The 25,446-nt window shown below is 40.5% G+C and overlaps 2 protein-coding genes across 4 annotated transcripts in view; both read right to left on the reverse strand.

The window, feature by feature from the left end:
- Positions 1-170: 170 nt before the first annotated feature.
- On the reverse strand, positions 171-3,728 carry eri1 (exoribonuclease 1). Its single transcript, XM_023425314.1, has 7 exons — positions 3,359-3,728; positions 2,622-2,803; positions 2,289-2,505; positions 2,109-2,192; positions 1,903-2,012; positions 1,682-1,796; positions 171-1,371 (listed from the first exon to the last, which is right to left on the reverse strand). The coding sequence occupies exons 1-7, from the start codon at positions 3,431-3,433 to the stop codon at positions 1,129-1,131; spliced, it is 1,026 nt and encodes a 341-aa protein (XP_023281082.1). The 5' UTR covers positions 3,434-3,728; the 3' UTR covers positions 171-1,128.
- A 2,669-nt stretch (positions 3,729-6,397) lies between these two features.
- tmcc3 (transmembrane and coiled-coil domain family 3) overlaps positions 6,398-25,446 on the reverse strand; it is a 42,448-nt gene continuing 23,399 nt past the window's right edge. For all 3 annotated transcript variants that reach the window (XM_087179039.1, XM_087179038.1, XM_023425315.2), the window contains exons 2-5: positions 13,473-13,643; positions 12,173-12,954; positions 10,746-10,881; positions 6,398-9,570 (exon numbers count right to left, since the gene is read on the reverse strand). In XM_087179039.1, the coding sequence (XP_087035165.1) occupies positions 9,268-9,570; positions 10,746-10,881; positions 12,173-12,954; positions 13,473-13,643 (1,392 nt within the window). In that variant the 3' untranslated portion in view covers positions 6,398-9,267. The remainder of the gene's footprint in view (positions 9,571-10,745; positions 10,882-12,172; positions 12,955-13,472; positions 13,644-25,446) is intronic.

The following is a 25,446-nucleotide window of genomic DNA, read 5'->3' on the forward strand; positions in this document are numbered from 1 at the left end:
AAATAAAGTATCTACAAACCATTTAAAAATGTTTAACTATTAGAATATTCTACACCTTTCCAGCCATGTATGACAATATGTATATGGAATATAATATATAATGTATACGTGTATATCTTTCCAGCTTTGTCTAGTGTTTGCTAAAAGCTTGAACAAAGACGGGAAACTGCTTACAAGAGGAAACATATTTTATTTGTATGTTTTTTAGCATTCATAAGAATATTTATTCCTGTTAAAATAGATCAAGCTCCATGAAATAGAAATGAATTCCATACAAAAGGCGACATGATCCTACAACACAGGCTTTACTCGCACGGATAGACTCCAGTGTCTCCAGCTGTTCATCAGATACTTTGCTAAATGAACACCTGCACTGTTTTGTATAATGACTTTACTTCTCAGGATCTCAGGATCTGAGACAATACAGACGATGAAAGTCCACAGGACTGTTTTCAAACCTTCACCTCACTCTGGAGAAGTGGCACTGTGATGATGGTATGGCTCTGTTATTAGGTAGGACTTCAGACAACACAGCGGTAGCAGCATTCGTGTAGATTTCATGTGTTTATAATAGTAGCACAATAGTCAGACAGATATGGTTTGTTTTAAAGAGCAACACTTACATTGATATTGTTGTCGTGAAGCTGCAGGTGACTAATATTTTTTTTTCATTTAATGCCACAAAAATAAAAATTATTCAGTGTATTCTTCAGAGCAAACGGAAAAGACGATACCATGGGACAATTAAGAGACATTTTAATCATTTGTTTGGGATTATTTTCAGCAGTTTAAGGCATGGTGAGGTGGGTTTAACAGACTGACAAGACTGAAGCTATTGAGGAAAATCCTCCCACAAACACTGGAATGAGCTTTGCTTTCAGACATCTGTTGTAAAAATATATGGAGATGTGGTCAGAGAGAAACCCTCACATATATGAAGTCAAAGACCGGCACAATCTTAAATCAAAATACAGCATTTTCTCCTTTTATTGGTGAAAATGAAATACCCTTCACCAAGCTCCAAATTAATACTGTACAACTTTACATGAAGACTGTAAAGTGCTTTAGATTTTCTTTCTTCTGTAACTCATGAGAGTAAAGAGTCAAGACATGCCTCAGTCTCTGGCTCTAGTCTCGGGTGCGGGGGTTGCGTGGTGGTGGAGCTCCTTCCACGGGAGCCGAGCTGGGAACCGAGAGCAGCTGGCCGCCGTGCATGCGTTCGTTGACACGCAGCTGGCACCCGTCCTGCAGCATACGAACAGCTATCCGTGCGATGTTGCGCGAGTCGTCCAGGCCGGAGTGAGGACGGCCTTCGTACTTCAGACCCAGCTTCTCCAGCATGGTGCTCAGCTTGGTCTGCGTGCGAGGGACCTGGAGGACGGAGAGGAAACGGTCGGTGGTTTGCTGTGGTTTCTAAAAAGGCTGCGAGCGACAACAGAGCTTCTTCACAGCAGAGAGTCACAGAGGGAAAAGGACAGGTGTAATCGATAACAGTAACGATGGCTGGTCCAAAGAAGAGCTATCGTTAATGTTATTAATTACACCTGTGCTTTTCTCAAACTCTTAAATAACAATCAAAAGTCCAAATATTTTACTGCTGCATTCAAACTTTGCACATTTTAGCTTCATTAAAAGACAAAACAGGCACATAAAGTGACTCTGAACAACTCAAAAGTCAAACCTTGTAGAAGTTCCCGTATGATTTCCTTATGTTTATCCACTTCTTTGCAAACTGAGGATATCTGATGTGGCTTATACGACACTGGATGTTGAGGAACTTGCTCATGTCCCAGGCCCTGGAGACGACGCACAACAAAAAGTGTCAGATGAGATTTCACTGAAAGGATTATTAAAATGATTTTGCTCAGATTCAGCATTGAGCACTGAAGTGAACCATCGTACCCATCAGTCAGGATGGCATATTTGTATTTTGTTCCGAGCTCTCTCTCCTGAAGCCAAGCTACCACTCGCTGAAGGACTGCCGGGAACAGGTCTGCTTCATCAACCATTTTCTTTAAAAAAAAAAAAGACAACACTTATTCATGTAGACTGAAACTCCTTATCATAATAATAGGATACCTATGTCAAAGAAAAAGAGCTCAACCAACCTGTGTTATCCCTGTTAGCTTCACACAGAAGTCTGAAAGCTGCGGGTTCAACTCAGGTTTTACATATTCCTGAAAACTGTCCACCTGCAAAATAAAGTGGAAAAACACATCCATAATAACAAAACTCTCTCTGCAAATTAAGTTGTGAACAATCCTGCCTTCGTCAAAAAGTCAACTCACAATTTCTAAAGTGTGCGTGTTGATGAGAACCATAGGGAACTCTATGATTTCATGAAGGAAGTCCGAGGGATTATCCTCCTCACATGTCGCTTCAAAGTCCACCACGCAGATGTAGTCGTAGTAGGTGTCAGTGGGTCCTCCCTCAGCTGCAGACTGCATCAGCTTCTGCTTCTTATAGTGGCTCTTCAACCTCTTCTTCATCACATCCTTCACTCCTCTTTAAACACAAGAACAGAAGGATTTAAATATATTTTTTCTATGAAATTCAGTGATCCTCTCCAATAGAAAGGCCTACGACCTGAGCTTGAGGTGTAAAATATTGTAAAACATTACCTTGTGTCGAGCTTCAGCTCTGCTAACTTGATCCGGAGCTCATCCTTGGACATGCGGTTGATGTGTCCGTTGGCCAAAGCGATCTCTTTGTAAACGGGGTGACTGAAGTCGCTGTTTGACTGAGACGGGGAAACCTGAGGAGCAGATTCTTCAGCAGGACAAATCCTGCTGCAAGACTTCTCCTGAAGAACAATGATCTCAGTCAGTATGTGTAAGGAAGTGATATACTGCTTCAAATTGAGCAAATGATAACATTATACAGCATCGAGAAAACTCATACAGAAAACAGGACTCATGCAAGAACACTGTTTACATCACGGTTTGCTATATACTGTATATTGTATATTTTTTCTCTCAAATCAATTTCAGCATTATATGTAACAAAGGGCAACTTCACATCCTTTAAGTCAAAATATCTGGTTCTGTTTTCATGGATATCATTAATGTTCCTATCTATTTAATTGAGTTTAATTGCACCATGAATCTACTTTTTAATTTAGCAGACTTAAATTATACAGTGCAACACAACTACTTCAAGCTAATACAGTTTAAAACAACCACTAATACAACTACACTGCAGTATATTCAACCTTTTCCTATAATGTTGTAGTTTGTGGTCCTGCTCACTTGTTCTTACACTCCTGATATTGTGTAGAGGAGATTAGTGGTGATATCGGTGCTATTGTTTAATGTGAATCTCAGATAAACAGACTTTAGCATGTCATTATGGCACCAACCTTTTCATCTTCTCTTGTAGCAGACATCTTTACATTCAAGTCCTTGGTAATGATATTCTCCTTGTGCTCGTCCATTTACAGCAGAAGTTAATCCAGAATTTAAAAACAACCTAATTTATTTAAGATGAATTCATGAAAACAACGTTAGCTACTATCTATGCTAACACTGGCTAGCCACAGAACGGCTAACATCCCTGTACGACTTCTGTAAAAGTTTGTCTTCGTTTAAGCCACAAACTAAAATCTTAAGTCACTCAGATGATGTTTTATATTTAAAATAAAAAAACAAATAACAGGATTTATCTGATATCTTTGTCTCCAGTGACGGTTGCTGCTACATTAAACTCTAAAGGTGGACAGTTATGACGACTTCCGGTTTGCGCCAAAACAAATGACGCTCACTACCGCCACCTAGTGCTGCGGATGATAAAACTGCATTTTAATATAATCAAGTTTTTTACTTTGGTTAATTTTATCGTTTTATTCTATTCTGATTTAAAATATCTGTAAATCTGTTTGTATATTATCTTTGTGGACAACTGTATTTCATTGTTCAGTGTGAAAAATAATATTAGGCTAATACGTATTGTAGTTTAATGATCTGACATTTATACGTGATGAATATACCATCACTGTATAATGTTTTAATTTATTTACTACCTAAAATTTAAAATTAAAACAGGACACAAACAACTTCATGGTATCATTTCAAAATATGTGTTTTTAATTTATTTTTCATTTAAATTTTTGTTTCTACATTATATGCTTAGATATTATGCCTGATTTTTCTTAAGGTGTTCTTCCCTTTCTTGGTCTGTTATTTTTTATTTCGTAAATAAAGGGGGTAAAATAATAAAGAAGAGTTTTCTTTAACGCATGTTTGATATGGAAATAACAAAATAAATCACATATTGAACTAAAAAAGGCCTTTTGCATTTAGGGACACAATATTATAATGTAATTTTTTTCCCAGACATCTTTCAAAAATAAAGTCAAAATAAAATACTTAAAAATAATCATGATGTTCAGAAGGAATAAAACATTTTTTCTTTTTTTTATGGGATTGAAGGTGATATCAAATTAATAAATAATATCTCAACTACTTTTAAATACTATATATTTAAAGCACTGTTCATATCTGACAGCTAGGTGTCACTCTACTCTTAGTTTCAACCTATTTCCCACTCATGCATACATACTGTAGACTACAGGTTTACATACCTTTAGTTAATGTAGTGTACCCAGTGCAGATGTTTGAGCCTAACCTCTGGCCCGGTGTCGGTATGAGCTGTGCCTGTCAGAGGTAAATGAACTCTGGCAGAAACAGAGCAGTGTGCAAGGCAAAGAGCCGGAGCAGAGAAAAGAAGCAAAACACCATCTGAATAATGAATCTGAAGCTGAAGAAAACTGGATAAAAGATTCATGATGCACAAAACAGCTGGAACACGGACTCACTACTTGTTCTGTGTGTGAGATTTAACATGTTTATCAGTGAAGATAAAGTGTCTCTGCGGTGGGAACATGTTAGTTACGGTTTGATGCTCGGCTCTCAACAAATCAAATCAAATCAAATCAAATCAAATCAAATCAAAATATCTTTCTCAATATAGATCAATCAAAACCATCTGACATTTATTTCAAGATGCGACTGTCCACAACTCTTTGGGACCATTTATTCATAATCTACACTTCTATCTTAAATGTCTTATTCTATTGTATCCCCTTCTATATCTTCTCTTAATACCGTTAATCTCTTATGTAAAGCACTTTGACCTTTATTGAAATGTGCTATAAAAATAAACTTGTCTTATCAGTAAACTGCTGAACTCTGCTGCTTGGAAATTTATTAGATTTTTATGGGAAAATATAATTAAAAAGTAATATATCTTCTCTACAGCTTATTAAATTAGGCAATATTTACAGAAAGATCCATAAATCCACGTCAGTTAAAGCTATATTCAAAGTTTAAGTTACAAGTGCTGATAACCACATTTTAATCACCACTAAATTATGTTCCGACTGAAATCTCATCAGTTCAGGAAAAACGCATTTAGATTTAGATTCATTTCATGTCTCCGAAATAATGGAAAACCAAAGTCAAATTAACTCGTTAAATTGTCATTTTAACCACATCTGACAACCTCATACACTGTGAATTTCACCAGTCGTCATTGCATACTGATTCGTTTTTCAATGCGGCATTGTCATCTGCTATGGCTTGTGTAAAATGTTAATAAGTGGGACTTATTATTAAACAAGATAAGTTTCCACCTTCAGAAATTTAGCCTCTAATCCAGGTTTTCAAAGGCTGAAAGGGTTTTTTTGTAGTTTGAAGTCAGATATTGTATAGACACAGACATGATACTCATATTCAGTGTAAATGTATATTCAATGTACAGTATAATACGGGAACCTCATCTGACAATAATTAAGTGATTTGACTATAAATGACTTTCAGTTAATGGTAAAAATATATATTATTTTAATTCTAAATCACTAAAACAAAGTGTTGCATATATGTGGTTTTTAAAGGAGGCATTTTAATTTGTATATAAAACTATAATATTCTGATACTAGAAAGAACACAGTGGCAGTGGTTTACTTGCACTTTGGTTATTTCCTAGAACCATTCTGTACAATTAATAATTTTGATTTTTTAAGTAAATGTTCCTGTTAAAACTAAAGTTCTTTTACTTGAGCAGAATTTATTATGAAGGCAGGAGCAGAGTTTTCAATTGTGTGTGTATTGCTGCTTTAGGTTCGGTAAAAGATCTGAGTGTTTTCTCTCCACAGCAGCGCACCACACTGCACAGACGGTGGGAGCTTGTCAAAGTAATTTACACCCATTTTATGTATGAATTCCTTATGATGCTCACAGAGCGGTTTGATATTTACAACAGATCAGCCGTGTCCTTACATCACGCAGTCCGTCTGATGGATAATGTGATGTATAATGGATGAAATGTTGGGAATAAAATTTTAAAAATAAATAAATAAATAAATAAAAAGGCACAGATAGGAAACAGGAACAATCTTAGAAAAAAAAACAACAAAGATTTATTTTCTCATTTGAAAAAAATAATGTCATGGAAAACTCATAACTAGAAACTAATGCACATAGAAGAGACAGTAAATTGAAAATATACATTATGGACTTACAAATACAGCTTTGTAGAGAAGGTGCATGTCTCTCCTGAAGATAGAAATAGTGTTTGGGCCAATTTGGAAAAAGCATCAATGACTAATGGTACAAAAACAACAAAAAAATAAAAGAATTTCAGTGTTATTTAAAGAGGCTATGGTGCCTTAAAAATCTCCATATTTGGCTTTTGGCCTTTTTTTTTTTTTTTGAAGGGGCATAAACAGAATATAGAGTTACACAGTAAAAGAAATAAGCTGCATTGAAAAGGCATCAGTCCCATTTCAACCCGTCATCACCACGGTGACACAGGGTTTGGGAGCATGGAGCTACATTGTTCAGTTCCCTCCGTCCAGTCTGTGATGCTGCGTTCATGTCGCTCGGGAAAAACAGCCACTATGATACTGATTTTACCACTCACGTCAATATATTATTATTATATTATTATTATTCAATCATCTTATGGGTAAATTCTGCTTGGGAAAAGATTTTTCTAGGTTTCTTGCATTTCAGTGTTTTAGTGCAAGAACAGACGAACCAAAACGGAGCAGTTTTCATCCTCCAGGTCGTTACGATTCAAAAGTCTTAAAATATGACGGCAGGACTTCCTGTGCTCGTTTCAGACATCATCTCCAATGAGTCAGTTCGCAGCTGTGCAACACCTTCAAGTGTGAAAAGGCTGACGGGAATTAATATGAGTGATTAAATTGCTCAGTAGCGATCAGCCATGGTCTTTTTCTGTGGCTTAAAACAAGTTTCAACAGGTGGGAAACCTTTCAAGTCTGGTTTACTGTAATTCCCACTGGACATGAATGCAACAAGACAACAAAGGCTTCACACAGAAGCTAATTTGTTCTGTTCAACCTCGTGTAAAAAGGCAATTCAATAAAATCAGGATCTTTAAGTCAGACGTGTTTGCATTCGGAGCTTTGTCTCTAATCGCAGAGGAGGAATCACAGATGGGCTCTGCTTCTCTTCTCCTATTAAAAGTCAGTGCTGCTCTCTCAGGTAGGCCTTCCTCACAGTTTACATGCTAGCTGGTTGATGTTAAAGCTGCAGTCTTTGGAACTGAGTAAAACAACTTAACGGACCAAGTTTTAATTCTTTTTTTTCTTCTCTCAAATCGCTTTGAGAAGCCGGAAAACATAAAAACAGATTTTCAGTTTCAAATGAACATGACAGGAGGCAGTTCATAAGCTTTCCTCTTAGGGAATGGTTTGACATTTTGGGAAATACGCTTATAAGCTTTCTTGCTGAAAGTTAAAAACTAAATATTATAAAGGAGATATTTGTAAGTTTTGCTATTGCTACAAAGTTAACGTTAGCATTAACAGCTGTTTACTTACCAGTTGCAAGTTGAGCATCAAACTTCATTCCATTACTCTAAGATCTGTCTCCAGTGATGACGAGCAACCCACTTCTTTTGCTTCTATTTCTATCACTCCTTTTCTTCTGCTGAAGTTAGCATGCTAACCAGCTAGCCTTGGTCTCGCTACCCTTTCCGATACCGAGTCACTATGATGTCTACACTACGATGAAGTCTTCGCCGAAGAAGTAGCTGCTCAGAGGACGCATTATAACCTCGTCTTGTAAACGAGGCTGAAGCTCTTAACAAGACCTGTAAGTAAACAGCTGTTCATGCTAATGTTGGCTACGTAGCAATAGCAAAACTTACATATAGCTATTTTAAAAAGGTAATAAAATCTGCCGTCAAGCACCTTTAAAGCACAAGAATCAATATATTTATTTAGTGTGTGAAAATAGTCCCACAGGCTACACCGAAAGTGACTTCATCTTTCAGTCAGAGCCAGGCTAGCTATGCTAAGCTAAACTGACCATCTCCTGGCTCTAGCTTCATATTTCTAACATGAAAGTGGTATCAATCTCCCAAAATGTCGAACTATTCCTTTAAGAAACACAGTACAGACACACACAAGCAGGCGTACAGTACACAAACTGACACACTCAGACAGACACAAACACAACCACGGCTTAAAACAACGTGTCCCAGGCTTCAAAATTGTCCTTTTGAATGAGACACTGACGAGAAAAAACACCACATAAATACAGTGTAGTACAGACACACAACACAAATCAACCTTCAGGTGGATGTGTCTTTGTTGTTAGTGACAGCTGGCTGGTGTACAAGGAGGCAGAACGGATCGACTGGCATTACGCACACACAGCCAGCGAGTGTTTGTTTAGAGGTGTGAGGTGGTGCTGTAACAGGTGCTCTTCCCTTTAAGGACACCGAATAATCACTGTATTTCCACGCCGCAATAAAAGCCCACTTGTTTATATTTAGACTTTAGTGTCTGTAGGTGCGATCCAGAGTCTCCTGACGACCAGAGGAGCCGATAAAATAGCTCATATCTGATCATCTCCAGCTGATTTATCCTGTTTTTGTCTGATTGTTCTTGGTGTAGTGATTTACCTTTATGGCAGCTTCGTGCCATGTGTGTGTGTTTGCACCTTGAGCATTCGTAGTAGAGCTTTGTCGCACTGGTTCAGTTGTATATCAGCTTACATCTGTGTGTTGTTGGTTGGAATTACTGTGGATCTGTGTGGACCCAATTTAGACATGCAAAGCACAAAGCCATAAATCAAGTCGACGTGGAGCCCAAAATTGCTGGGGAGCTGGGGCTGGTGTAAGGCTACATGTAAACTCCTCCCCAGTTTTTGTGTTGCCATGACAACACACCTCCTGGGAGACCTGGACTCCAGGGTTTGGACAAAGTGTTTCTGGTCTCATTTTGTCGTCCAGAGTGGATCAGTGCGGGAGGAGCAATCGTTCCAAAGCGCACTGCAGATGTTCCCAGTTCTTCCACAGCAGCGCTAACAGGGACACGCCCACGCAGGTGAGCGCCAGGTGGAAGCGACTACGAAGCAGTGGGGCGGTGAACTTGGCCGCCGTGGAGACGCACACCAGGATCACGGTGACGATGGCCAGCATGATGTTGATGCACTTCCCCAGCAGCACCTTGGCGTCGGTGTTTTCCAGCTGAACCGTCTGTTGCTGCTGCTGCTGCAGCTCGAGCTTCGACACACGGGTCTGACACGACTCCAGGACCTCCTGCAGACAGGCAGACAGACAGGCAGACAGACAGGCAGGCAGACAGGCAGGCAGACAGGTTAAGATCAGGGAGATACTGGAGAGCAATGACTCATAGGGGAACGGCAGTGAAACAGGATTAGAAATTAATTGGCATCAACTGCATTAGAAATGAACAGGATGTGTGAATCACATTAGAAATGAATGGGGAAGGCAATATTCCTTAGCTAAAAGTCAATACACCACAAATGATTAAACAAAATATTATCTGGCTTCTGACCCAAATCAACAGAATTCATTCCCTTCGAAAGTTACGTTCCACTTGGTTGCAGATGCAGAGAGAGAGAGAGAGAGAGAGAGAGAGAGAGAGAGAGAGAGAGAGAGAGAGAGAATATTGGGTAAAAAAGATCTATAAAGCCTAAGTCAGTGTTTTTAAATTGCATTGTTAGTCGAATATATTTAATTGACAATGATGTAAGACAGAGAAAGGTTAAGCTCGTGACGAATACCTTCACAAATTACTGCTTGTAGAAATGGATGGTTTGGTTAAAGACGAGGTGGTTGTGAGATAATAATAATTTTAATTCTTCCTCCTTCTCTACTGTGTCAATATATGAATCATTGTTCTGGTTTTCTCAGTGAAAATGGAAAAATGAACTTTTTATGTAAAAACTTGTTTATTGCCTGCTACTTTAATCTATTTATCTTGTTCAATAAAAAGCAATATAAATCATATTAGAGAAAACAGAAGCCCAACTTCACACTGGAGAATCTGGAGACAGTTGCTGTTTCTCAAATCACCAGGAAACGACAATCACAACACGTGACTGCGATCGTCGCCCGCCTCACTTGACTTAAAATGAATGTTTCACTTTCCTGCGTTGTGCGACACCTTCCGCCATCTTCCTCCTTCTTTAATCCAAAATTGTCCAACGTTTAACACTCAATTTATACGCACTTATGCACTCAAAATACCAAGTGTGTATATGGACGTACGCGAATTGAGACAAGCAAGTTAATGTTTGCGATTTGTGCTTAATAAAGTTAATTTAATCATCTGTTATCAATCTATCTGACTAGTTGTTGTTTGACTAATCATTTCACCACAGTGGGGCTCATGTGTCTGCATGTGCATTATACAACAGCTTCTTATAGCCGACCTGTGTGTCTGTGTATGTGTAGAAAACACACGTTACCTGTATGTCCCTGGCCCTCTCATAGGCCTGATAAGCCACCTTCTCCTCAATACTGGCCAGCTCCTGCTTCAGATTACTGGTCTCATGCTGGTGCAGCTCTGTCAGGTCATTTAACTGGTCCTCCAACCGCTCATACCTGAAGACACACACACACACACGCACACACACACACACGCACACAAACATGTAGAGTAGGTGGAGGCAGAGTGCCAAGGAGAGAGCGAGAAACAATGCATAATTGAGTGTATGTGTGGGTGAGTAACAGTACAGCAGTTTATCTACTACTGCATCTCCGAGCTGCTGAAAACATTTGCCCTTGGTTGACTTAGCAACAGTCTGGGGATTTGTGTGGAAGCTCTGCTATCTATTTATAGTGTAAAAAAAAAAAGCTCAGAATAATGGCCCCCTAAAACTGTCAAAAGCTCTTTTAAGTTCAACAGCTGATTTGAAAACAAAATTTGCCCAGTTACGAATTTTACCACCCGGGGTGGGGGGATTATTGGATTAATGTTTTTGTACAGTGAGGCAGCTGCAGAGGAATACAATACACAACAAAGCTGAGGACACCCCTAGTCTATATCACGGTGAAGTCACAACAATCGTCATCACTGAGACGCCATTGTTTGTTTCTGTTCAGATTTTGATGCCCGGTTTTATTTTTCCATGATTGATGTGATTCCAGTTTCGTACAAAATGTTCTGCTTCCTCACAGATGATTCTTTTCAGCTGCTGTCTGTTGGAGGGGGTTTGTAGCTCTACCTTCTACTTTAAAGGTGTTCTGTTGGATTCAAGCCTTGGATTTATTCACCCAGGTCAAAGTTTGTACCTTTTTATTCCTCCGCACTGCGACAGTCAGAGACGGAGGCCATATTGTTTTTGGGTTGTCCGTCTGTCTGTCCCATTCTCGTGGACACGATATCTCAGTAACGCCTTGACAGAACTTCTTCAAAATTTGTCACAAACGTTCACTAGGACTCAAGGATTGAATGCTTAGATTTTGGGGGTCAAAGGTCAAAGGCGTGGTGACCTCACAAGACACAGTTTTGGCCTTGTAAACACAACATCTCTAACATTCGGAGGGAAAACTTTCACCTGGACTCAAGGACGAACTGATTGGATCTGAGTGCCCACAGCTTTTATAAGGAAGTGCAATTCAAAATCACAGGAGTACAGTTTTAACCAGCTGAGACTAGAGATTAGTCAAAGACTAAGATACTGAGGAAGGTGTTACTCACCTGGACTGTCGGGGAAATTTAAGAAAAGAAAAATGCTACAGAAACGTGTGCGTGCTCGATCTTCCACCTCTTCGTCTAATCTGCGTAGGAGTGTATTTCAACAGACTGTGACTGGATGTATTTGTTCTGTAATATGACACTGTTTGATTCCCACATGAGTGAACCGCCCCCGTGTTCGGGTGCCGTGCTCACCTGTATCGTTCCTCCTGCAGCACCTGTGTGAAGTAGCTGTAGTCTCGTTTGAACTGTGCGTTCATAGTCTCCATGTCCTCGGCCAGCTGTCCCTGAGCCTCCCTGATCTCCCGCACAATGTCCAGCACCTCCCCCAGACGCACGTTGGAGTCCGACCTCCCAGGACCCCCGGACCCTGCCCCCGAACCCCCCGCCGGGTTCCCGTTAGAGTCAGCGGATGCGGACGTCCCGGTGGAGCACTCGTCGTCGCTCTGGTACTTGGTGGGCTTGGCTACTGTGGTGGCGCTGCCGCTCAGACCCCTCGCCCCGCCCTCCACCTGCAGCCCTGACCCCGACTCCATGGAGCTCTTGAGGTGGGCGATGTTGTCGGCGCTGCCAAACTTGTTCCTGATGAGGTTGGCGAACTCCCGCGACTTGTTGAAAAAGAACGGCGGCGAGAGCGACACGCCGGGCCCGATCGTCTTCACTTTATCCAGCGCCGGGTGTCGCCCGGTGGCGCTGACGTCCCGCAGGCTGCCCTCCTTGCTGTGAGTCCCGGACTCCTTGCTGCTGCCATCCTTGTGGCTGTGCTTGCCGTTGGTCTCGCTGTCCTTCATGCGACGGTGGTACTGCTCCAGCTTCCTCTGCAGCCGGGCGATGGTCTGCGCCGACTTCTGGTTCTTCTTCTCAAACACCTGGCGGATACGTGACACCTGCTGCTTGTCGGCGTTGTTCACCAGCTTCAGGTACTCCGCCACATTCTGGTCCCGAGCCGCCTGCTCCACCTTAATCTGCTCCGTCACCTGAAGGGAGAAACGAAGGAGAAGAAGAAGAGATGTTAAAGAGGATGATGATGTTATAGAGAATCAACATTTAGCCTCTAATTTATTAGTTTCTCTGCTTCACTTTTATTTTCTATTTACTGAATGTTTTTATTGCTCTGACAGTTTTTCCAGTTTACTGTTACTTTTGATAGTTTATAACAGATAACAGATAAACCAATAAATTTACTGTGTGTAAAAACTAAACTGTGCTGATGCCTCATGTTCCTGTGGAGGGAATAATTCCACACGAAGAAAATGTTCTGCAATGTCTAAAGAAATGATAAAATGAACCAAAGATGTGGTGGAATAATTAATCTAATAGTTTTCTGGCTCAGTATGTTGGATATAGAAACGCTTTACGCTTCAACTGCTCGACAAAGAACGACCAATGTTTGTTTAGACGGGACACATGTGTCACTTGTACACTCTGCTCTGCGAGTCAATCACAGTAAATCTACAGAGACGCCGCGCAGGAGGTGAGTAACGTGTCCTCCGACCTTGAGGATCTTCTGCTGCAGACTGTCGATACCCAGTGCTCCCTTGGTGAAATCCAGCCCCACTCCGTCATCCCCGACGCTGTCCACCACGTCCAGGTTGGACTCCGAGCCGCCGCGACGGATGGGCACCGGGATGCTGAGGATGTTGACATCGCAGGCGCTGCGCTCCGCCTGCGGACACACGGGCAAGAAGAAAGAGTGATGTTTTTAAGGAAAGTTAGTTTGTCCAGTTACATTTACTACGTATAAAAACAGCTGTAAATCCAAAATGGAAATCCCTTAAATTAAAGCTGGAAATCAACACCTCAATCACATCTTGATGGCTTTGTTTCAAATCCATTGTTTTGGAGAACACAGGCAAAATTACAAACATTGTGTCACCGTCCAAATACTTATGGACCCGACTGCACTTTGCAGACAAAAGACAGACTTCACACGGACGTCAGACTCTGCAGTCTGTAGAGGCGTTCAGGCTCGACCACGCACCAGAAACCCGCCGCACAGTCTTGTGTCACTGATACAAATGACCAGGTGTTTGGTTTCCCCCTTATAGAAAAGCTTCTTTCCATCTTCCAAGTTCACTGTTTTTCTTTATATCCCTCCCTTTAAAGTCTTAGCGTACCATCTACCTCGGCTGCTAAGAAAAGAAAAAAGCACAGAGGATCACAAGAGTCTTGAGAGGATTCCTGTGTTGAGACTGGAGGTAGGGAGTGGGCTTAAAAGCAGCTGATGAGACAGTAAATCTGTCTTACGACTGCACAGTGGTCAGTTAGTGGAGCAGCGATGAGCCCAGGGCTCCGAGCTAACGGCCCCCCCGGTGCCTCGTGTGCTGGAGATCCACTCTCTGCATTGACAAAAGCAGACGATTATGTAAGGCAACCTAAAATATTAGTATGTGGTAACTCTAGTTGCCACGGCAGCAAAGCACACACACAGACAGACTTAGCTCCAACACACACACACACACACACACACACACACACACACAGCTGACATATCCCGAAGGTAGGTTTTTGTTTTTTTGTTTTTTTAATTTGGCTTCATTCTTTATGTCTTTTTCTTACACAAGCAGAATAAATGACACTTTAATTGTGTCCTGTGGCTTTTCAGCTGCAGCCTCTGACAGAACCTCAAGAGTCAGAAACTGTCACCCCCCCCCCGGCACTGAACAACAATCTTACATCAAGCTTTTTTTTTTTTTGTTCCCCCCATTAACACAGTCATTCATGTAAAGACACTGTTCTGAAACAAACGATATTTCTCACTCTTCCTGATTACAGATGGCGAACACCCTCAGAACATCACACATCCATCGATCCGACCAGACGGCAAGAAAAGCAGCCAGAACGAACCTGTGGTGTAAATAATGATTCAATCAATATTACAGAGTATTAACTGTTGGTTTGATCCGTCTTAAATCTGGATTAAATAAATAGTTTGAGGGGGGTTTTTTGACTCAGACTATAGGCACAGTTTTTATCCTCTGGTAGCCTGGGATGAGATTTGAGGACAATTTAAAGCTTTAAGGATAAGGCCGTTGATCCTTTCAGAAACACTGTATTTTTTAGATTTTTCATGCATCCTCTTCCGCCTTAGATTTACAACAGAACTTGTTTAAAAAACACCATAATAATATAATAAATAACCCCATTATAAAGCCATTATAAAGCCTTTATAAGGGTAGTCTTATTGCAAAGTCTTCATTTAGCTGTTTAGTTACACTGTATTATCTGTAAATATGAAAAAAACATGTTTAATTCCTTTAATTTTAATTTACTCATTTACTGTTGTGCACCTCTCTGAACTAAATGTCAGAAAACAAGTCTCTGGTCAATCAATGCACCTACTTCATGCTCATATAAAATTAAATCTTCATAGCACTAGCACCCTTCTGCCAGAACATTAGGTGGGTGGTAGAAAGTTAATCAGAACCATAATAAGGAGGTAATTAGATGATGAAGGTTGGTAAAGTCATTATGAGCTGCAGCCCGGTGATTAGCGCATGATCACACTGTGATCACCTTAAACTAACCTTTCATTTCAACACTCAACGTCTGAGTCACACTCTTTAACATTTAGTCTCTGCTGCCTGTCACATGGTCACAAAGCAGCTGATCGCAGCGGATCCGCTCGTGTAAACGCGCCTCGCACTCAGCAGCCCGGACGCGTGTCGGACATGAGGGTGAACGGGGGAAATTATTAACATGTGAACACACAGAGTGACCATATGTCTGTTTTAAAAAAAAAAGGGGGCAGATATCTGGTCACTACTCATCCTGTGACCCTGGTCCGCGCTGAAGCCATTTAGATTATTATACAGATGGGTGCACACGCAGCCAAAACACATGAGCAACACACTGGGGCATTTGTCCACAGGGAAATACATATGGGTTATACTGAGGTCTGGGACAAGGCGATTCAACTCCTCTCCGAGAAATGAAAAAAATAAATGTATGAATGCAGAATGTGCTTCTCTTGAAACACGGCTACAGTCGCTCTCATTGGAGGGAACTACGACTATCACCCATAAAACCTGCTGCACGAATCCTGTGAATCTGATTTTTCTCTGCAGCCGACAGACTACAAGTAAAAAAGGTCACAAAAATTAAAAAGAAAAAGTAAAAGTCCTGGTGGCTTCGTTGGTGAGTTTGCATAACACATGCAGCTTCCTGAGATCATATCAGGCCTGAAAGCTTTGAATCATAGCAAAACAATCTATCTTTACTTACAAACGTCACACGCTCCACTGCTTTCCCGTTCTGTTTTGTTCCTTTCAGGGAACATCGATCGTCTTACTCCCACAAAACCAGGAAAAAGATTAAGTCATTTATCACGCACAACTTGTCAAATACTTGTTGGTTCCAGTTTCTCAGATGTGACAATTTTTTTGCTTTTCTCTGGTTTTTGTTAGTCAAGTAAATTGTCTTTGATTTTTTTGACCAACCTGAAGATGTAAACGTGGGTGTGGGAACTTCTGTTTTGTAATACTTTAATAATCATTAATCATTCAATTAATAATTAATATTCATACAGTCTAAAGCCATGCTAGTATCTTTGTGAGGCTGTACTTGGCAAAGAGGTGCTTTGAGCTAAATGCTAACGTCAGCATGCTAACATGTTCACGATGACAGTGCTAACATGTTGATGTTTAACAGGTGTATTGATTTCCATTAGCATTAGCATTAGCTTTTTAACACTAAAGCTGAGGGTAACATCATCAGCTTTACAGGTATATAGTTATAAATTCAAGTATTGTACATGTGCATATTAACTTAATGAGACCCGATGATGGCGCTAGATAAAGTCAGGTTGTGATTACAATTCATCCTGAGGTGGACACAAATGTCTGGACCACATTTAATGGTGATCCATCCAATAGATGCTGAGATATTTCACTTGTGGAGTCACTAAAAAGGAAAGAACAGGAGATAATCAAAGTTATTAGGATTCATCCTCTGACGCATCATGAATATCTGTACATTTCATGTTTATGCATCCAATAGCTGTTGAGATATTTCAGTGGACAGACCTAGAAAATGACCTCCAGTAACTACCGTGTGAAGTAATCATCACTTTAAGGCCTGAACTACTGTAAAATCAACAAAATGAGGCAAATATAGTGTGTGTGTGTGTGTGTGTGTGCATTGGCTTTCTATATTCAAAGTCTAAGATTAGAGACTGCATAGAAAGGCTGTGGTGTGTAGTTTATGTGAGAGAGAGAGAAGGAGTGGGCCAGCAAGTGCTACTCCAACTCCCACTAAGCCAGCTCATCTGAGCGTCTCATTGATGGAGCTGCGAGTAGGGACCTTGCCACGGGGAGACGACGGCCTGGCAGAAACACGCAGGAAATCGCCCAGGAGAACCTTTTCATTTGTAGCTGGCAGCACAGATTCAGGAGCTATTTATTCCTATCCATCAATACATCTTCCACTAACACGAGCCAGAGGTAGAGACATGTCAGAAACAAAGAAACTGTAAACACGTCGTCCCTCATGAGCGATGCAATCTCCCCTCCTCCGGCAAATCAGTGTAATTTCGCCAATACGGAGACGTGAGACGTAACGATCAGTCAAAAAAACAATCAGCTGCTGTCCCCGACTGATGAACGGCGCAAAACGATCCACGGGACCAATCCATCAACTGAAGGCTGTTTACAGACAAATGTAAGATCTCTCACTGCACATAAGTGTTATTTGTCACCGTCAGCAGTCTCACAGGAAGCTGGTGCAAGGCTGTTTATGATGATCACCTGAGCGACACATGTTAATGATAAGACGTCATACTCTTGCAGCAGATCATGTGTGGTCATCTAAAGGGCTGTAAAATATAAAAATAGGTTACATGGAATAGAGCTTGTTGATTAATCAATTTGTTGGATTAATTGGCAACTATCTTAATAATCAAATAAAATACCCAGAATTTACTGGTTCCAGATTCTTAAAAGTGAGAATTTGATGCTTTTCTTTCTTGTGCATGAAAATAAAACTGAATATCTTTGGGTTTGAACTGATGGTCTGACATAACGACACGTGAAGACATTAGAAAATAACAAATTTTTCGTTAATGAAAATAATGATAATAATGTTAGTTGCAACAGAACCCAGCCTAAAGCAGCAGTTACACTTGGAAACGATTAGTTGATTTAGTTATTCAGTAATTATTACTAATAATTCAAATTTGTTTAAATAAAAATTAGATAAGACAAACAATTAGACGCATTAGACTTAGTATTTTCCGACAACAAACAAACTAAACGATTAAACAGTTCACCAAATTAATAAACATGTAAATTTATATGTAATTAATATTACAGATTATACTGTATTAGTCGTCTATTAGTCGGCTCTAACCCAGTATCTGTCTGCACCAGCACGCTGGATTAACTCAGTCTGAATTATACTGGTGTGTGTTTGAGTGTCGGGAGCAGGGAGTAATGGGATTGGGGGGGGATCAAGAGATTTAGCGGAGAGAAGATGTTCAAAACCGGGTTTTTAAGCCAATCACAAGAAGCTACTTCACCATAATGACTTTATAGGTTTATAGTACATGTAGTATAAAGGGATAGTACAACAATAACTACAGGGATAAATAGGAATTACAGTATATACTGTGGATGTATTTGGTCATACAGCAACATATTGGGCTGGTGAACATTTTGACCTGATGTTGTTCCAACACTTTTCAGACATTTTTACTCAAAATCACAAATTAATCATCATGTCAAGTCAAGATTCATCCTCTGGGAGCCATGAATATTTGCATCAATACATCAAAGAGAAGTTGAGACATTTCAACCTGCTGGTGGCGCTTAAGGGAAAAGTCAGGGATTCACCAAAGTCATTAGGATTATTCCTCCGAGGACCATGAGCGTTTCTACCAATTATAATGGAAATCCATCTGATTGTTGTTGAGATATTTCAATTTATTTCAGCTCTCAGTCAAAAACACCCCCAGACCCACGTTGCTAGCTCGGCTAAGAATGGCTGATTATTTCAGGATTTCCTGTTTCCTTCCTTTTGCTCGTTACCCATCCTTCTTGGCCGTCTCACCTAGCTGCACAGAATACACAGCAGCTCTTCGGACAGACCTGGAGATGTACTCAGGCACAATTTAGATCCAGTACTCAAGTCTTGAAAGGCTTAATCCTGCAAACCCTGCTATGTTTGCAAAGGCCGCTCTGTTCCAGCAGACTTGAGAATAACACAGATGAGTAGCCCTGGTAATTTATGACTGTACTTCCTGAAGGCTCCAGAAAAAGCTCGCACACCGGGTCTTATACATCAAGATGCCACAGAGCATGGTACCAGTTACACAAACCACTGCACCTGCGATCCAAATACATTCAACCTGCTGAGAAAACAGCTGGGGAGCAGTTCGAGTAGGCCGATGACTAAAACCCTGTCTGCACCCAATCAAACAAAAACAGGAACAAAATGATTGTTTTTGGTGCATGAATAATGAATGAAACAATCTCACACTGGATCGTTAACAGTGCTATGCATCATTAAGATTACATTGTGCTCTCTGTAGGTTATTAAGTGCTGTGTTGTATAATTTTCACATTATCTTCACATGATCTGAGAGAAATGGCGCCGCAGCTCCACCAACTTACATCACTGTTGCACTTCTCTCTCTCTCTCTCTCTCTCCGCTGCTGCGACTTCAGGACTCGTAACTTCTCTTATCTCCAAAGTAAACTTCTCTTATCTCCACAGTTTACTTCAATGAAACTGATTTTAACAAATCAAGCAGGGGAACTCCCTATAGTCAAGTCTACAGTTAAAAAGGAAAACTTCTGACATGTCTTTACACTGCATTATTCTTTTATCTTCTTCTTTTATCAATTATTTGATTAAAAAATCCCTATTTTACACTTCACCCATGTTTTATTTTGAGGTGTTGATCCATAAGAAGATATATTTGTGGTTTTAAGAACTAAAAACTCACTGTAGTTTTACATCTCCTCTCTCAGGCTTCTCTCTGGAGAAGAGAGGAAGCCCTGAGCCTCTTCTCCTCTGATTGGCTGACTGTTTTCTGAGTGATCCAATAAAAATATAGCAGATTTCAGGCGAAACACTCAGAGAAACAATATTTTAAATGGGACCTTTGACTATTGGCAAACAGTTAAAGAGAGAAAAAAAATAACAGGAGTGGCTTTGTTTTGGTAACTGTATTCAACTCACGTACAGAGATAGAAAAGAAGTTTTAGTTCACCTATGAAAATAAAAAGGACAGTTGAAGGTGAAATGAGACATTTGGTTCATGTGAATTGGGCTGTGGAGCCTCCCGCCTGGGGGGGGGGGGGTCATCCGTGACTCTGTGACCAGAGAGAGGAACCTCCTGTGGGGAACAGGAGTGAGCAGACAGGCACACCTCCCCACGGGGCTCCACTGATACACCACAGTCACACACACACACACACAATAAATGGAAAACAGTCACAGAGCAGACGTGAAAATAGGAAATGGGCTAGAATGCAAACATGGAGAGTTCAGGCAACATTCAGAATTATAACTATTTTTAAAAAATCACTTTAAACCAGGGGGAAATGAAACCCTTTTTCCTTTGTATGCTGTTCAGATTGGAAAGTCCTTTGAGGCGAATGTGTGATTCACAGCTACATAAATAAAACTGACTAGACTACATGATAATTCAATATCACACTTCGAGTTTCTGTAAAAACAAACAATCCTGTCATCAAAATGAATGATTCCAAACAGACTGTGTTTAAAAAATGAATGAAAGTAGCTGCTAAAACGTTGTCCTCTACAGGTAATATTTAAAAAATGAATGAAAGTAGCTGCTATTATTTTCCTTATCAACTAATCTGCCAACTGCTTTGCTAATTACTTTATTAATCATTTTGTCAAAAAAATGTTCCTAAAGGCTTAAGTTGACATATTAAAACTGTTTAAAGACACAGTTTTGAACACAGAAGACTAAAGAAGAAAGATCCAAACACTGAGCAGAGAAAGCTTATGACCCAAAGTCCACCATGTCTGGCTCTGCCTTCGCTTTGTGTTGACAACATCGCCTTTGTTCTATCTTAAGTAATGCAAACACACACTCATTCACACACCTGTACTGCGGCCAAAACCCCAGGTGGAGCTGACAGGAAGTAAACAGCGTGTGCCTGATTACTGTATCGCCGCACTGACTGGAAACCAATTTCAAGTCCGAACAGGCCACGCTCTGCACACGCCCACACATACTGAACTCGTGGCGGGCAGAACAGGACACGTCCACATTATCCAACGCCTACAGTACGACACATGAATCATTGTCTCAAAAAAATCAGACCAAGCTGCAGTCTGAGCCAAGTTTGATCGATCGCTCCCTGATCAATCTTCATCACTTTGCTTCTGATTGACCAATTAATTATTTACACTCTGCTCAACCTGCATCGACTTCGCTGAAACTGTAATTCCAGTCGCCGCACTGCTTCTTTCGAGTCACAGCTCCTCCTACCATCAACCTCACGCCTGCTTCTAAAACCACTTAATTTGATTCAGCGGCACTTTAATCATTTCAAATTGCCATATTGTCCCATCTCAACTGCTTCTGCACTGACAATCTACGCACTTGACCTGTGTGTTAATCACAGATACAACAGAAATCAGTCTGATGGTGATAAGGACAATAGGGAATCAATGGAGAGTGTCTGAAAAGCACTTAGCATCACTGCCACTAAATGCTCGGGGTAGCGCAAATGAGTGTTAGGTGCACGTGTGATGGGCTGGACAGGATATTTAAATTATGTTACTGAAATAATGTCTTATTTTGTTAAACATGAAAGAAACGGTGAATTCAAAGAAATAGTAGCAACTGAAATTGATGTATTAGATCTAAAATCTACTCGTGTATAAATGTCAGGGCACATTTTAATACTAGTTTATATCTTATTTCATGCAGCATTTAAATTTAACAGCTAACTGATCTATAGTTAATCATTTTTGCTTCCGTCATAGTGATCTACAGTGTCACAACAAACACCTTAGTGCAGAGTCGTTTTTGTGTAACTTCAATGCAAACTTGATAAAAGAAGGTGTGACGTCTGAGAAGCCACAGCGCTACATGTCGGCTGACAGGAGTTCAAAGCAGAAAAACTTGATCAAATTTTCATTTTACTCTGTGCTTTAGACTTTGTGTGGTATGTAAGCTATGTGATATGACCTAAAAAAAGCAGCCCAATTTCTCACAGAACTCTGTAGTTTGTCAGACTGACATGCCCATAGAGAAAGTATCATAGTGCTGCAGTGACATGGCCTTGGGAACCCCCCCCCCCCCCCCAGAGCCTCATTAACAAACCACAGATGGAGGGATGAGGGAGGAAAGGCATGTCCTACTGAGTCAGAGACCAAGTGAGATATCATCCTCTCATCCTCTCCTCATTTACTCCCCTTTAAAAGTCGCTGCAAATTTAAACTGATCATTTAAGATGCTCCCAGGGGAAGGATGTCTGGGGAATCCAGGTGTAGACCTTTACATTTTTAAAATGAATTCAATCAGCGCTAATATGTGCTTGATTTGCAGGTGCATGCAGAGGAAACAGAGGGTTCTTCAAGGGTTACATGCCTATGATGGTCACTAAAACAAAAGAATAGACTGCAAGTCATGCTAGCAGCCCTGTAAGGTGCTTTGTGATAAATGCTAACATTAGCGTGTGAACATGCTCAGAATAAGTGCATCCATCTGACTGCTTTTATGCAAATTTCCAATTCATGCATTATAAACACAGCTGAGTGTAAACGTAGACATAGAAGTCGGCATAAAAGTTTTTACTTTTGTCTGAGGAAAAGTTGCCACGACTACCTTTTTTTTTTTTGCTGCTGATACCGATCATCTATGATTCAGATCGGCTGATCCCGATCATTTCTGTCATGCATTGCAGATGACGTACATTTTATCAGTCTCACACACTTTGTAAAAGTTCCACATGGCCGACATGTTGTTTTGTTTTGGTGGCCTGTTGCGTGCCGGCGCATTGAACAAGGTGAATCAACTGTGACAAAGTGCAACGGGAGAAGCCTTGAAGAGATGAAAAACTGCAGCAGACAAAAACATCAGATCTGTGTGGACGGATGTTGAACCAAATTTTTATGCCGATCCATCAAGTAGATGTTGAGCTATTTCACTAGAGAAGTGAAAACTCTGAGCTGCTGGTGGCACTAGATGAAGAATCATCAGGATTCATCCTCTGGGCACCATGAATACCTGTGCTCATTTCATGCCAATCCATCCCTCAGCTGTTAAACTAATCTGGTCTGGACCGGAGTGGTGGACCCAGTGGGCTTGCACAATATCACAATAACATGTTGTATCTTGATACAGTCCAGCCCAAACAACAACTCCACTGTTTCCTGATGCAAAGAGGACGAGTCTTTCGTAACACAAACTATGCAATTCAAAGCATTAAGATGAAACCCTCTACTCAGAACAGTTAGAGTGATTTGTTTTGAACGCAGACCGGATGGTGCTTAATGTTAAATGCAGTGTGCAGCTGCCAATCTTTTTAGTAATCTGGTTTTATCCATTTGTTTTAATTAAACTAATGACTCTACATGAATGATGCTGATAAAGATGACAAAGTGCTTTATTTAGAGAAGCACATTAAATAACATTTTACATGCAGTTGACTTTGGAACAATTTAAGGTTTGATTTAAAATGTTCTTCTACTTCTTGTGCATCTTCAGGAAAACATACAGGAGAGAGAAAAGAGCAACAGTAAAAGTGCAGTGGGAGGTGATTTAGTCTGTTACATTACTGTGGTAAGGGCAGCAGAGAGAAACTAGGTAATACAATGAATCAATAAATCACAGCGCAGTGAGATAAGAGAGAGTTGTGGATGGACATCGAGTTAAAAATCTATGAACTGTTGAAAATCCATTAACTAACCAGGGAGCTCGGCATCAGATAATAATTTGGTAATACAGCTTCGACATGTACAGAAACAACAACAACAACAACAAGTAGAGCTTTACAACCGAGCACAAGATGTACTACTGAGAACAGCTCTTCACTATCGAAGCCATGTGTATTGTTTGTGTTTGACCTCCTTTACACTCCCACATGCAGTTTGGGATTCAGTTAAAAGAAAAAAAAAAGCTAAAAGTTGTAATCCCCTCCTCTTCTCTCTCCTCTCCTCTTGTAATCTGAGATATTAATCTGCGCTTTCCAGAGCAAAGATTACCCAGCAGGCGCTGCTCCCGTTTGAAATGCTCCGGAGAAAAGAAAACGGGGCGAGGATCCAGATGTGTGAGGTTGAGAAAAAAAAAAAAAAAAAGAGACAGAAATAGTAAAAAAAGAGGGGGCGTGAAAGGATGGAAAGGATGGAGACAGAAAAGTGGCAGAGAAGAAGAGAGTGAGGGAGAGGAAGAGAGAAAATCCCGCCGGCTGTAACAAGTACAGGTCAGCGTTTGGACGCCACAGATGGATCATCAGAAGATTGGAGCTTTAAAAACAAAGCACTGAAACAACTTAAGGTCAGAGTTCATATTGTGACCTCAAGGGAACATTTTAGTTTTATCTCAGCGTACAGGTTACAAAAGGCAGCGTGTCTACAACATCCACAATGACGTCTGAGCCACTGACGTCAGCTGTAGCAGCCTCATTTACTCATCCACTGACTATATTGATAATATAGTCGAATGGTGAATTAATACTTTTATGACCCATTCCTCGTCGGATTATTCAGACACAATCAACATCAAACCAGAAAATCCAACAGCCACCAGCAACCAACAGCACGACATACCTACCTCATACAAACTACATGTAATGTCCCTCGAGCTTTCCAACTGTTGTATTTCAGTAAATACATATCCTAATACATGTAAACACATAATACGCAACTACAGAAACAAATAATGGCTATAATGATTTAAATCTTGTATCTAAATTTAATCACTTTAAATACCACACAACTTTAAGCACTGGAATGTTTTACTTTGAAAAGCATCTTAATATCATGCATGCTAACCAGCTAGCTCTGGACCGTGGGCTAGCTGGAGCTAGTTGGGGCTAGCTGGTTAGCATGCTAACTTCAGTAGAAGAAAAGTGATAGAAATGGAAGCAAAACAAGTGGGTGACTATTAAAATGTCAAAGAGGAAAATTCAGATTGGATTTATAATCATCTGATGATGTCTCCTGAATGAGAGGATAAACACGTACACAACTACACAGTACAGTGCCCTTGGCTATAACCTGCCATGTCTATATATCCCATGACCCGAATGAATGTCTTTCTGCCTGGAGGTGTAACTGCAGCCAACACCCAACATCACACACACAGTGAGCAAGTGAACTTAACGTTTCTCTATTTCTTAAACTTTCCAACCATGAAAAAGAGAACGTGACTAAACTGCAGTCGAAAAGGTTCAACTGTTTTTAGAGAAGAGTTGATTCAACTGTTGTTTGTGGTACTGTTGAATGGCTTTGTGTTATACTGAGAGGTTTCTAATATAATAATATTAA

This window comes from Seriola lalandi, unplaced genomic scaffold, assembly GCF_002814215.2.
Source record: "Seriola lalandi dorsalis isolate HSWRI2012SDOR001 ecotype SW California unplaced genomic scaffold, Sedor1 jcf7180002054770, whole genome shotgun sequence".
In the NCBI taxonomy this organism is placed as follows: Eukaryota; Metazoa; Chordata; class Actinopteri; order Carangiformes; family Carangidae; genus Seriola; species Seriola lalandi.